The 14,744-nt window shown below is 36.4% G+C and overlaps 2 protein-coding genes across 3 annotated transcripts in view; both read right to left on the reverse strand.

Moving 5' to 3' along the window:
- Positions 1-1,420: 1,420 nt before the first annotated feature.
- On the reverse strand, positions 1,421-9,628 carry impa2 (inositol monophosphatase 2). 2 transcript variants are annotated; one of them, XM_051882908.1, is made up of 8 exons: positions 9,303-9,620; positions 8,221-8,354; positions 5,355-5,459; positions 5,228-5,273; positions 5,047-5,155; positions 4,207-4,315; positions 3,974-4,125; positions 1,421-2,551 (listed from the first exon to the last, which is right to left on the reverse strand). In XM_051882908.1, the coding sequence occupies exons 1-8, from the start codon at positions 9,360-9,362 to the stop codon at positions 2,421-2,423; spliced, it is 846 nt and encodes a 281-aa protein (XP_051738868.1). In that variant the 5' UTR covers positions 9,363-9,620; the 3' UTR covers positions 1,421-2,420. The 2 variants fall into 2 exon arrangements, with proteins under 2 accessions (XP_051738868.1, XP_051738869.1); XM_051882909.1 differs by lacking the exon at positions 8,221-8,354 and having other exon boundaries at positions 9,303-9,628.
- A 1,243-nt stretch (positions 9,629-10,871) lies between these two features.
- The window catches only part of stk17a (serine/threonine kinase 17a), a 32,717-nt gene continuing 28,844 nt past the window's right edge, over positions 10,872-14,744 (reverse strand). The window contains exons 5-7 of the mRNA XM_051882901.1: positions 14,240-14,288; positions 13,775-13,954; positions 10,872-11,634 (exon numbers count right to left, since the gene is read on the reverse strand). Coding sequence (XP_051738861.1) covers positions 11,355-11,634; positions 13,775-13,954; positions 14,240-14,288 — 509 coding nt within the window. The 3' untranslated portion in view covers positions 10,872-11,354. The remainder of the gene's footprint in view (positions 11,635-13,774; positions 13,955-14,239; positions 14,289-14,744) is intronic.

Raw genomic sequence — 14,744 nt, forward strand, 5'->3', positions numbered from 1 at the left:
AAGAGGCCACAGCCACCAGGGAATACCGTTTCCATGAAAGGGTGTACATGGTCTCAACAATGCTTAGGTAGGTGGTACGTGTCAAAGTAACATCCACATGGATGGCAGGACCCAAGGTTTCCCAGCAGAACATTGCCCAAAGCATCACACTGCCTCCACCGGCTTGCCTTCTTCCCATAGTGCATCCTGGTGCCATGTGTTCCCCAGGTAAGAGACGCACTCGGCCATCCACGTGATGTAAAAGAAAACGTGATTCATCAGACCAGGACACCTTCTTCCATTGCTCCGTGGTCCAGTTCTGATGCTCACGTGTCCACTGTTGGCGGTGGACAGGGGTCAGCATGGGCACCCTGACTGGTCTGTGTCTATGCAGCTCCATACGCAACAAACTGATGCACTGTGTATTCTGACACCTTTCTATCAGAACCAGCATTAACTTCTTGAGCAATTTGAGCTTCAGTAGCTCGTCTGTTGGATCAGACCACACGGGCCAGCCTTCACTGAGCCTCGGCCGCCCATGACCCTGTCTCCGGTTCACCACTGTTCCTTCCTTGGAGCACTTTTGATAGATACTGACCACTGCAGACCGGGAACACCCCACAAGAGCTGCAGTTTTAGAAAAGGTCTGACCCAGTCGTCTAGCCATCACAATTTGGCCCATTTTCCTGCTTCTAACACATCAACTTTGAGGACAAAATGTTCACTTGCTGCCTAATATAGTGTTATTCACTTCAGCTGTCCGTGGTCATAATGTTATGCCTGATCTGTGTATATCAATAAGATAACATGTTATATTTGGATTATTTTGGGGAGACAAACTAATGTAGATATTGGCAAACATTCTGGTCTTATTTTAATGAGAAGGTGCTGCTGGACTGTGATTAGGATCATAACTGAGCACAGTGTGATTATTGGTTCTTCATGGTTTCAGTATGTATTAAAGTTGACAGCTCTAAGTGAATTCAGAAAGTCTTTCCAAAGAATGGAGATCTTTCTGGATCTAAACACACACCTGGAGACTGTGGCTGGACTGAAGGTGGAGTAAAATTTGCCAATATTTAGCTGTGTATTTCATTTCCAAGAGCTCTTGCGTATGAATTTAAACTAAAATTCGTCTGACAGCTGGAACCGTGGACACTTTTTAGAGATCCAACATAATAATGAAATCAAAAATGTCTGTTTAATTCAAAGCAAATGTGAGGCAATGCTGGAATGAGGCAGACATATATCCATGAAGAAGAGCCGAACCACCGCATAATTAACTGACTAATTAGATTAATGAGGCTGAATTACTTCACATTATGAGAAAACGTCTCTTCTTTTGCTCCCTGAAACTACAACACGCACAAGAATGTGTCAAAAGACGTTGATTATAAAGTGAACAGAGTTGATCGTGAGAATGATTACAGGACAGCACTGATTCGAGTGTACGCTTTAATTAGTCATACCAGAGGAATGTTTCCCTGACTCACACAGGGATTAAAGTGATCAACACGGCAGGAGAAACTATAAAAACTCAAACCTCCATGTGTTCATACAGCTGTTAAATCTACAGATCATCCGCATTAGAAAAACACAAGAATACAGGTTAAAACTGCAGTGTTCATAAAGTCACAAGATCTGTTTTGTGTGTTTGTTAATGTCTTCATTGAGAAATAATGATATCAGCTGTGTCACATGATCGAACTGCGTATGAACAACCAACCAGATCTCTGTATTTCTGAACTGCCCAAAAACATCATTCTTGTCATGTTTTCCAGTAAAGAAAATATCTAAAAATGCTTAAAACAAGATAAATGTTCAATAAGAAAATATGATTTTTATTCATATTTTGAATAAAAATCATTCATATTCACATTTATTCTTAAAACAAGGCCTAATATCTTAGTTTTAAAGAAAGCAAGATAAAAATACTGATTAAGAAATGATATTTTTAGCAGTGTTTGTATATAGAAACCTAGTGAACGCTCATACTTTCTTCCATGTTTGCAGAGAAAATGATTCCTGAGTAATGATCTGATTTCACTACGGTAATATAGTGTTATGATTAAACTCTCTGATCACACGCGTTCATAACCAGCTGCTTTCCTCTGATCAAAAGCATTGTGTTTTGTAATCTAAAATCAAACTTATTTTTGAAAGGAAAATCAGCAGAATTTGGCATCATCATCATCATCATCATCATCCTTGCAATTTCAAGGCAAACTTGTTGTAAATCCAGTGTTTAAGATTATTTCCACGGATGAGAGAGTGTAAATGTTGTGGTTCCAGTGATGACAGTGTTTTTCCAGAACGTGTGCCGACTTTAGGATGTTTAAAATTGTGAATATAGCATTAAAAGGACACTGCAGATGTAACGTGGCAGGATTGTGTGTTCTGAGGTAAAAGGCTTAGGATGGGGTCAGAGGTCACGGCGGCGCTCAGGCCAGGCCGTCTGGGTCACTGTCGTCACGGCCGTAGTTTATGGGCTGCAGCTGCTTTACGATGTAGTCTGCGATCTCACGGGTCCCAGCGGCCACGACACGTCTGGACATGAGGTCGAGAGCGCCCCCTACAACACAAACACACCAACACATACTGTTACTTTACATACTTTATTTTATTTTGGGGGTTTTTTATTTTTTTATTTACTTTTTTATTTTTTTTTTATTTTGGGATTTTAATTTAATTTGTTTATTTTGTTTTTTATTCCATTTTATTTTTTAATTTCTTTTATTTTTTAGATTTTTTTTAAATTTTATTTTAGGGTTTTAATTTTAATTTAATTTTATTTTATTTTGGGCTTTTAATTTTATTTTGTGTTTTATTTTGATTTCTTTTATTTTTTAATATAATTTTTTTTATTTTATTTTGGGCTTTTAATTTATTTTTTTTTATTTTATTATTTTGTTCTTTATTTTATTTTAATTTATTTTATTTTTTAATCTTATTTCATGTGATATAATTGACTCGTCTCTCTGGTACAGCATGTCTGTCAGCCTGTTGATTTCAAAACTATATTTCTGACCCAGATGGAGTCAGTCCTGACACAGATGTGAGATGAGGTCTGATCACAGTAACATCAGTGTCTGCAGAACTACATCAGCTGGACGACTGACACTTCAACCAAGACTGTGGAAATCTTTGGCTTTATTTTGGGTTTTACATGGAAGTGATATTCCTCCCAGGACCCTCGTCTCTCTCTGACCACATGGTCATGATCTAACCGGACGTCCCAACAAAGCCTCTTTGTGTCGCCTCACACAACCGTCCCAACACACAAACACAAGCATGTGCAGCTGACAGAAACACGCTTCGCTAACGTTATGAAAACGCTACTTCTGAATGTTTTTTAAATGTTTTGTGAATAAGGAAACATTCCATTTTATTTAATTTTGCAAACATTATGTGAACGTCACTTTTGAGTGTTCTCTGAACGTTACGAAACTAGCAGTAACATTTAAAAACGTCAGACCAACATCCAACTAAAATATTTCAGAAAAAACAGTTCCATGATGATGATGTATAAATAATGTCTTCATGTTAACGTCATGAGAACATTATTAAAGAGCAGATAACTCTGAACAAACGTTCTGTTAACGTTACTGGAAGAACATTAGCCAAAGTTAGCAGCGCACAGAAGGGATTCTGAACTAAAGATGTGTGTGTACGGTAGATTTATCAAAGCTAACATCAAATCAAATGAATACTGCAGGAGCGGCCTCAAACACTGAGCTATATTAACATCCTACAGGATAAACATCCTTTTGTGACTGGACTTTTAGTTACAATGTATATACAAATATGAAATATTGTGTAAATGTTTACATTTTCATCATGTGCGCCCCACAATCCTAAGTGTTTGATTATTCAGTAATGAAGTTTCACGCCTTCAGCGTTTGTAATGAAATAATAATAATAAGGAATATGAAAGCCCTTATTGTTTAAGATCAGTTAAACACGCTTGATAACATCCAGAGCTACATGTGCTGACCGCTGGTGTCGATGACGCATCCTCCCGCCTCTCTGATGATGACCGCGGCCGCGGCGATGTCCCAGCAGTGCAGGCCGTACTGATAATACGCCTCTGCCGCCCCGCTGGCGATGTGACACAGTGCTAGAGTTGAGCTGCCAATGATCCTCACCCTGCAGGTCAAAGGTCACCTTTACATAACAGACATAACAGCGGTTTATTTTTGCAGCTTTTAAACCTCAGTGTGTCCGTACCCGTGAGTCGGTGCGCTCAACATCTTCCTCATATTTCCCAGGAAGATGTCCAGTGTTGCAGGATCTCTCTTGGCCCCGATCTCTGTGAGAATGAGGGCCTTGGACACATCTGACGACACAGGAAACGCATCACATCACATACAGTAATCATGTCTGCAACATTTACTGTGCAGTGGGATTTAATCGTCAAAGGCATAGCTCAATGAAGTGAGATTAAATCCATAAAGGGCATTTATATTCTTTAATGAATTATTTATTTAAATACACATTTAAATATAAATTTTGGGGTCTTTTTTTTTTTCCTTATATATCTTTATCAACCAAGGACACATTACATCATTTAAAAGTGACAGTAAAGACATTTATAATGTTATAAAATATTTCTGTTTCAAATAAATGCAGTTTTTTTTTAACTTTATATTCATTAAATAATCCTGAAAAATAAAATGTATCACAGTTTCCACAAAAATCTGAAGCTGTTTTCAACATTGATAATAATCATAAATGTTTCTTGATCATCAAATCATCATATTAGAATGATTTCTGAAGGATCATGTGACACTGAAGACTGAAAATTCAGCTTTGATCACAGGAATAAGTTACATTTTATTATATATTCACATAGAAAACAGCTGATTTACATTGGAATGATATTTCACTGTTTAACTGTCATGATTTCCTGTGTTTAGTGTTGTAGGACTTTTATTTTGAAGTGTATTTCTGTTCCCATGCTTCAGATAAACTACCTTTATTTGTGTGTTTGAATAAATATTTCAGCAATGATAAACTGACAAGTTGATTACGATTTATTGCAGAAATGAAATGAAGTAATCTGCTGACCTTTCTGTCTGGAGACCTGCAGCCGAGCTCCGTTGCAGAAGGCTCCGTGTCCTCTCCTGGCGGTGTACAGCGTCCCGTCGGAGCAGTGGTAGATCACGCCCAACTCCAGCTGAGGCACAAACACTTTATTTCACATGAAAGCACAATCATTCTGACCTTGAACCGATTCATCAGTGTTTACCTCCTTCCTCACTGCAAACCCGATGCTGACTGCCACCATGGGGAAACTGTAGGAGAAGGATCGTGTGTTGGGAACAGAGGAATATATCTGTGTGACGATAAACAACACGTGAAGACGCTGATCGTACCTGTGCACAAAGTTACAGGTGCCGTCGATGGGGTCGATGATCCAGGTGGGGCTGTCGGTCAGTTCACACTTCACACCCGCGGCTGATGATTCCTCTCCGATAAACCTTTCATCAACATTACATCAACATTACGTCAACATGTGACACACTGAACATCAGCATTACACCAACAGTTATTACTAAAGGATGAAGGAACATTAAACAGTTTACAGTCTGTAGTGCCCTTTATAGACAGCACAGCTAAACATCTTCTTCTGAAATAGAATTAGATTTTAATACGGATCGATTATACCCTGATATCCACATGATACTTCAGTCTTCTTCAGTATCCTTTATTAGTAATATAGTATCTATTAATATGATGAATTAGCTTTTATTTTTATATTTTCAGATTTAATTTTCACTTTAGATTAAGTTTTACTCATTTTATGTTTTTGTCATTTAAAAAAAATCTTTTAGGTTTAATTTATTTTTATTTCTATTATCATTATTATTGTAATCGTTGGCGTTCTTTTTCTTTTTTAATTCTTCTTCTTCTTCCGCTCTGGAAGTTTATGGCAGCCCACAGAACCGTATGCTAAAAAGTTGTGAAATTTAGCACAGAGAGTATAGTCTGAACTGTCTCTAACTCGACCCCTCTAGCGCCACCAGCTGTCCAAAGTTTCACTCATGTTTATGTTATTAACTTTTGAACCGTAAGGGTTAGAAACAAAATTCCTCTATATATATATATAATGAAATTGAAAAAAAAAATGCTAATAGCTTTATATAAATGTGGCCTGTTGTAATAAGACTGGTGTTATTAGATTCCGTGGGTCATGCTGAGAACACTGATGCCAATTTTGCCGTAGTCAGCATAACTAAGTCTCCACTACTTTGATTTTCTTTAAAATCACACTTTTTCAATCTCCTCCTAGACCATTGGTTCAATTTTCAGCAATTTTCACCAAAAAAAAAAATCGTATCATCTTCATCCTCATGCCGGCAATTACTTATGGATTTCATGTTGATAGACAGAACCATTTTCCTATACTGCAGCAACGAATTAGAGGCATGATGCCAAATCACTGTATCTCTGCAATGCTTTGACATACTGACACCAAACTTTGCGAGTGTCATTGTCACCTCACTCTGACCATACCACATTAATTTGGTCACAGCGCCACCTATTGGTCGAAAGTGATAAACCAGTAAATCTTTACTATTGAAAGTATATATCATTTTTCAGCTCTTTTGCCTAAAATGATCTTAATAGATCTTTAATTGCTCACTGTTGCAGTTGGTCTGATGCTCACAGCTGTGTTGGCGGGCTTCTTGTGCCGCTTTTGTGCTTGGCCCTGTAATTGCTGCTTGCAGCTATATTTTTATTTATTATTATTATTGTTATATTGTAGTTGTAGTTTTAGTAACTTTAGTACATAAACTTATTTCAGTTCGTTGTTTAGGAAACATTTATAATTTTCATTTAAGTATTTGCAACTAATTTATATATATAATATATATATACACACAAAGTTTTAATGATTTTGTTCTGTGTTTTTTCTGTTTAACTTTAAATTATTTTTTATTTTATTTATTACTATTATATTTATTTTCAGTTTTAGTTTTTGTAATTTTAGTACATCAGCTTAAATTTATTTAACATTTATATATATATATATATATATCTTTTTCGATTAAGTTTGTACATCTAGTATTTTTCTATTTTATATTTCCAGTTTTCATTTTAATTTTAGATTAAGTTTTAGTGATTTTGTTCTGAGTTTTTGGCATTTTTTTTAAATGTTTTAGCTTTAATGTTTAATTAATTAATTATTATTATAATATTTATTTTCAGTTTTAGTCATTTTAGTACATCAACTTAAAGGGTTAGTTCACCCAAAAATGAAATTTCTGTCATTAATTCCTCACCCTCATGTCGTTCCACACCCGTAAGACCTTCGTTCATCTTCAGAACACAAATTAAGATATTTTTGATGAAATCCGATGGCTCAGTGAGGCCTGCATTGACAGCAATATAATTTACACTTTCAAGGTCCAGAAAGCTACTAAAGACGTATTTAAAACAGATCATGTGACTGCAGTGGTTCAACCTTAATATTATAAAGCGACGAGAATACTTTTTGTTTTTTACGACTTTATTCAACAATATCTAGTGACAGGTGATTTCAAAACACTGCTTCATGAAGCTTTACGAATCTTTTGTTCGGAGCGTGTATCAGACTGCCAAAGTCACGCCCCCCAGTGGTGAACCAATGAAATTTCGAAACACTTGTGACGTAACGAAGCCTCATTTACTGAAATCATGTGACTTTGGCAGTTTGATAACCACTGATTCGAAACAAAAGATTCGTAAAGCTTCCTGAAGCAGTGTTTTGAAATCGTCCATCACTAGAGATGGTTGAATAAAGTCACTATTTTTGTTCTGATTTTGCGCACAAAAAGTATTCTCGTCTCTTCATAACATTAAGGTTGAACCACTGCAGTCACATGACTGTTTTAACAATGTCTTTAGTACCTTTCTGGACCTTGAAAGTGTTGATTATATTGCTGTCTATGGACGAGTCATAAACCTCTCAGATTTCATCAAAAATATCTTAATTTGTGTTCTGAAGATGAACGAAGGTCTTACGGGTGTGGAACGACATGAGGGAGAGTAATTAATGACAGAAATTTTCAACATTTATAATTTTCATTTTTGCCTCTAATATTTCCATTCTCTTCTAGTTTATTTTTCTCTCAGCGATGCAGATGACTGCAGTGGTTTAGTGAACAGTCAGTGGCCCTGACACACGAGCTCTGGTGTGTGAGTGAAGATGATGTGAGAATGAGTCTCCAGATGTGCGCAGCTGTGCTGACGGAGAACCTGTGTGACGGGAATCTGTGTCGGAGCGTGGAGATGATGAGCTCCTCCACCTGATGATCCGTCTCCGTCACCAGATCTGTGGGAGTGCTCTTACTGCTCACACGCTTCTCCTGCTGCGCCGCACACGCCACCACCTGCACACACACCAACAGTGCCATCTGCTGCCCACACTGCAACACATCTTCATCCAAACTCAAATAAAATTAAATATTATACATTCATTTTATTCATATTTAATATTATACAAATATTTTATTAACACACACACACACACACAAATACATATGCATATATATATATAGAAAATAAATGTTAATTAAAAATAATAATGAAAACTATAATATGACATGAATTGTATTATTTGACATTATATAAATATTATATAATGTTTATTGTTTGGAGAATAATACGTTTTATTAATATAATCATTGCAATAAATTATAAAATATACATAAATTATAATATAGTTATAGAGCTAACAATGATATAATAATAAACTACTGTTATGTATATCAATTTACATTTACTGATAATAATAGACTATTATTACTATGCTTTATATAAATATATAATTATTGATAATAATAATAATAAATAGACTATTATTACTATAATTATATATATTATCAATATTATTATTTACGTATGTATTGTCCTAAATGAATATTTTTCCTGACACAGGCCACATTAGTCCACCCTGTCTGTTGATCAGAGTTATTAATAACAGGTAACATGTAAAGGTCACAGTAGAGCTGTACTCGACACACATCCTGTAGTTTTTTACACCGTTTTACACTGTTTAGACTGTTACAGAATCAGTATCAGTGCGGACTGACACATAACCTCTGTTAATAATGCAGGATTTGTGTAAGATTATCACTGTCGCGTGTCAACATGCTGAAACAACAACAAGGAAATCCCGTGCAGAAGCAGCTGATCATATCTGTGTTTATTATCTGTCCATCCTGCGGTTACTGTACAGCACATCCCGAATCTTTCCGCATTACTGTGTGACCCCGTCGTCGTTCGTCGGTTATGTTTGTTATGAATGAACAGAATATCATGTCGCAGTGTCGTGTTACCTGTCCGGCTCTGCGCGCGATCTGCACGGCCACATCCAAACACTCGCTCCAGTCCTCCATTGCGAAGAGACGCGTCACGGCGATCAGTCTGATGGGCCGATAGCGGTTCAGCGCATCTCATTGTCTCTCCCCCGGTCCCTGACGTCCGGTTCCGTGTTCACGGGGCGCGAAGCACACGGCCGCGGCCTACACGACACATAAATGACCTCTAATCAGTCAAATCCATTACAGAGGGACCCGCGAACACCCGCGCCGCGATCACTGGCGCGTTCATGTGGCAGTATGAGCTGCTCGCGTCGATACTGAGACATTCGCGCTCATTTTCTAGATATGAAGCCGATTTAATACAGATTATTTCATTGTTTACGTTTTCATATCTATCTACAATACATTATACAAACAGATAACAATAGACACGTGTATATTAATTAAAAAATAAAAAATGAAATTAAAAAGAAATGTTTTCCGTGTAGGCTACTTAAACAATTACATGACGTCACCCAGCAGAGGGCGCCAAAACAAAGGCCATTTCTGCATTTGTTCTCAAAAGATGCAAAAGTATGATCGGAAGATGATTAACTCTGATGTGATTTTTTTAAAACAACACATAAATATCCATACTACCTGACAGATATTCCTAAAATAGGTGTTTAGAGAAATCACTCTTCTTTTGATGACAAGTACCCTACGCTTAGTACACACTAGAGATAGCGGCTGCGTGTGTGAGCCAATCAGAAATCTTGGAGGCAGATCTCTGCCAATCGCGTGCGTTTAGGGCGGGACTACATGGAAGATTTCACAGAAATTCGCAGCTTTAATATTTCATTATAATTTTTCATTTGTTACACTTCTCCTCTGGGAGAGTGAGTTTATATATATATATATATATATATAAGAACATTTAAAATCTTTGCTTGGCAACAAACTGAAATAAAATTTGAACTTAAATTTGATTTTTTTTTTTTTTTTAAATAAAGCTATATAAAAATATATTAAAGTTATATATTAAAACAAACTAATCAAAATGACAAAAGCACATACTAAAATTATTAAAGCTTAAAAGAAAATAAAAGCTAATTAAAAAGTAATGAAAACATTTTGTTTGGAGTGTAATAAAGTTTTATTAATATAATCAATGTAAATTACAAAATATTCATAAATTAGAGTTATACAGCTAACAATGCTATAATAATAATAATAATAAACTACTGTCATCATTATTTATATTAATTTACATTTATTGATAATAGTTTATTATTATTACTATAATTTTTATATAAATGTATCATTGATAATAATAATCATAATAGACTATTATTACTGTATTTTTATATAAAAGTATAATTGATATTAGTAACACTTTAATAAGCTACTATAACAATAAATAAATTATAATATAGTGCTAACAATTCTATAATAGACTTTTATTACAATACTTATAATAATAGACTATTATTACTATAATTATTTATTATCAATATTAATTTATATTTTTCCAAAGGTTACATTAGTCCACCCTGGATCAGATATGTAATAATAATAATAATAATAATAATGAGGGAGAGTGAGTGGCCATCAAGACAATTTTTTATTTACAGCATTAAGACAGTCACTTTGAAATTTGTTGCCATTAAAATATTCTTTATAGTGACAATTTACAGTTGTAACTCTAACATGAGTTAAAATAAACTCAGATGTAAGCGTGTGAATGGAGTTATTGCTGTGGAAGTCTTCACCTGAACGGAACATACAAAATGGCTTTTTAAACACGACACTGAAATACTCTTAAAATAAAATGATTAATTTACATTTAATTCTGCTCGCCTCTGGATTGCAGAAAAACAAACAACATTAATTTTGTACAAACATGGCAAACATCACAAGAACCCTTATCATCAAATATCTGAGCATGGCACAAAAGAAAACTGGAAGAAAGAGAAGAGCGAGAGAGAGTCACAGCAAGGCTTCAGAAACACAACCATGTAAATATAAAGCAGCACAAACACAGAACAGATGGTTTGGCTTCAGATGATGAGGTGATGAAGTGCAGCTTCAGTAGATGAATCCTCCAGGAAGGGTGGAGAAGGGCTCCTCGAACTTGAAGCGTTTGGAGATGGCCTTCTGGTCCGGGGTCAGGCTCTCTTGATCCGAGGACTGGCGGCACTGGCCGAGGGTGTAGGCGGCCATGACGATGAGCTCCTCCGTCAGCTGAGCGCTCTCCTCCACCTCTTCATCATGGCTGGAGGCGGCGGGGCTGACGGGCTCAGAGACGCTCTCCTGACCCCGCTGCAGCCACTGGTGCTTCAGGCAGTCTTCAGCGGTGGCGCGGCTCCTGTGGACAACAGCCATGTTATGGAGTGAATTGTCACATTCTCCTTTAACCCTTGTGCGTCAATTAAACAAAAGTTACACATAGGTCCATCGAGGACAAAAATGTCCTTGTCAAAAAACTTTGAATCTTGGGAGCACAGACTTCAGTTTGGTCTCATTTTAAAGAAGACCCTTGGCAGAATCTTGAAGTAAAAAAAAGTGAAACAACAAAAAAAAGATAAGAGGTTTATAAAAATGATTTATGAACATTATTTTATGTAAAATATATATGTTATGAAACATGCTGAACTCTAAAACTGCTAGAAAATCAAAGCCATAAATCTAAAGTTGTGTTCTAAATTTGAGGTTGATATCTCAAAAAATGAGCTTTCAGTAAGATTTTGTTTGGGCGCAGTACCTAATTTTCCCCATTAGATGCCAGAAAAACTCCACTGGAACACAAGTAAAATTTTCAGTTTCAATGGGGACATTTTTGTCATCAAGGTCCTGAGAGGAACTATTTTGTGTTATTAGTGTAAAATAGATTTATTAAAGGAAATGAGGATGAAATAGTAAAATTACAATAAAAATACACACTTGTGCCAAAATGTATGTAGTTGGCATTAACACAGGCAAAATGATCAAAAAACAAACTGAAAAAGACAAAAATGTCCATAATGTCGCACAAGGGTTAATGACATCATCCAGGACATGACATCATTTTGAAGGGAAAACATCAGTAAATATATTAAACATTTCAAAAGTTATATTATATCAAAAGTGTTATATCAAAATTAAAAAAAATATAATTATAATAATAATAATAATAATATCCGCATTTCAAAAGTTTGGGGTTGGTAAGATTTGTTTCTGAAAGAGTCTCTTCTGCTCACCAAGGCTGTGTTTATTTGATCAAAAATACAGTAAATCATGAAATATTATTCCAGTGTAAATCAGCTGTTTTCTATGTGAATATATAGTAAAGTGTAATTTATTCCTGTGATCAAAGCTGAATTTTCAGTCTTCAGTGTCACATGATCCTTCAGAAATCATTCTAATATGATGATTTGATGATCAAGAAACATTTATGATTATTATCAATGTTGAAAACAGTTCATATTTTTGTGGAAACTGTGATACATTTTATTTTTTAGGATTCTTTGATGAATAGAAAGTTCAAAAGAACATCATTTCAATCATGACAACAACTCATGATTATTGAATATGGCAATGTTAATGTATTTGGTGGACTAGATCTGCTGCAGAACAAGTATGAACACACAGAGATGCTGCTGTGAGCCTGAACGATCTGCTGCTGCTGCATAAATACACACACACGCACACACACACGCGCGCACACACGCACAAATCCCCCAACAAAACATGCTTCTGACAACAGGACAATACAGCCCAAACCAGCTATGTGCCTGAGCCAATATGGCTGATACTTACCTAGTTAGAAACACACACTGTGTGTGACTTTAACGAACGACATCACATTGCATACTAATAGAGGAGGAGAAAATAACCCCAGAAACCACCTGAGCAAGCGTGTGCTGCATGTATTTATTTATATCTTGCAGTGTTCAAACAGCTCATCCAAAAATATGGTCATGTGACAAACAGGAAACCGCAGGGTAACCTGCAGATTTTATCTTCATGACAAAACCTAATGTCACTTAAACCTGTTCTCACACAAGCATGTCTGTGACCTCACAGCTGCCATCCACTCAAAACACACACTCATGTTTAATAACTCACACAACATGTAAAACATCAGACATGATTCTGTACATGTGTGTGTTTGCTTACTCCATGAATTTTTGAATGCAGATCACGCAGCATTGTTCAGTGATATGGAATAATTAAAGACTGTTCACTTATCTTAGGCAGATGAATTTCACAGGAACTCTGACAGATTACAGCAAACTCTGAACCACACTATTTAAATGTTGAGCAAGCAATTTCATTGGCTGCAGGATCAGCAGAGGCCATGCAGATGAAAAGGACCGGTCAGCCTGCGCCCTCTAGAGTTTCATGACCGAACTAGATATTTATTTGAAATTTTCTGTAACATCATAAATGTCTTTACTGTCACTTTTGATCATTTTAATGTATCCTAGCTGAACAGAAGTGTATATATCAATAGTTTAATGTCTTACTCTGGCTCTTTGATGAGCAGGGACTTGATGAAGTGGACGGCAGCTCCGTCCAGCTGCTCCAGCTCTTCCTCCGTGTAGCTGACATTGATCTGAGAGATGTTGAGGAAGGTCTCCTGCTTATCGTCGCCCAGGAACGGCGAGATTCCCGTCAGCATCACGTAAGCGAGGACACCGATGCTCCTGTCAGAGAGGGAGAGAGGATCACGCACTCAACAACAACATCACATTTATCTAACAAATATAGACTCTTCTCAAAGCAGTATTGTTGATAAAAGACTGTAGGGTACAAATGTTTTTGCATAATATATCCTGAAGCCAAACAGCTGAGGGAAACAGCCAGCACTGAACCAGCGATGGTGCGAAAGCCCTTTCACTAGAGAATTACTGATGGTAAAACAACAAAGTGTGTCTATTGTGTGATAAGGACACATTATGTGAACATGGTAATGTGGAAAATCTACTCACCACATGTCAGTTGCTGTGCTTATTGGCTCATAATTCAGGACTTCTGGTGCTGTAATGATAAAAGAAATCAATTACATACATTCAGTCCAAACACTCTTAAAAATAAAGCTTGTTTATTAGTTCCATAGAATCTTTCCATTGGGCAAAAAGTTCTTTAATGGATAACGGGTCTTTAGATTTTTAAAATGTGGATTTCAAAGTCTTGATGTTGTTTTTGGGCTCTACTAGATTGAATGTTGATTATTTTCCTCATATTCTCCATTGTTCAGCTCCTCTCTTCCCAGTCTGTCAGTAACGCTCTGTTTAGTTCCTGTCTCTATGAAGCCCCTCCTTCTGAAAAGCACAATGTGCTCTGATTGGTCGGCTGGAGCAGTGTGTTGTGATTGGTGTTTGGGAAATGTCCCGCCCCTTACCATAACCGCCAGTTTCAACACACTACTAACTAACTCAACCAGGCCCCGCCCCTTTATTCTGCATAAGAATTACTTAAATAAGGTATATTGTG

Source organism: Ctenopharyngodon idella, chromosome 23, assembly GCF_019924925.1.
Source record: "Ctenopharyngodon idella isolate HZGC_01 chromosome 23, HZGC01, whole genome shotgun sequence".
NCBI lineage: Eukaryota > Metazoa > Chordata > Actinopteri > Cypriniformes > Xenocyprididae > Ctenopharyngodon > Ctenopharyngodon idella.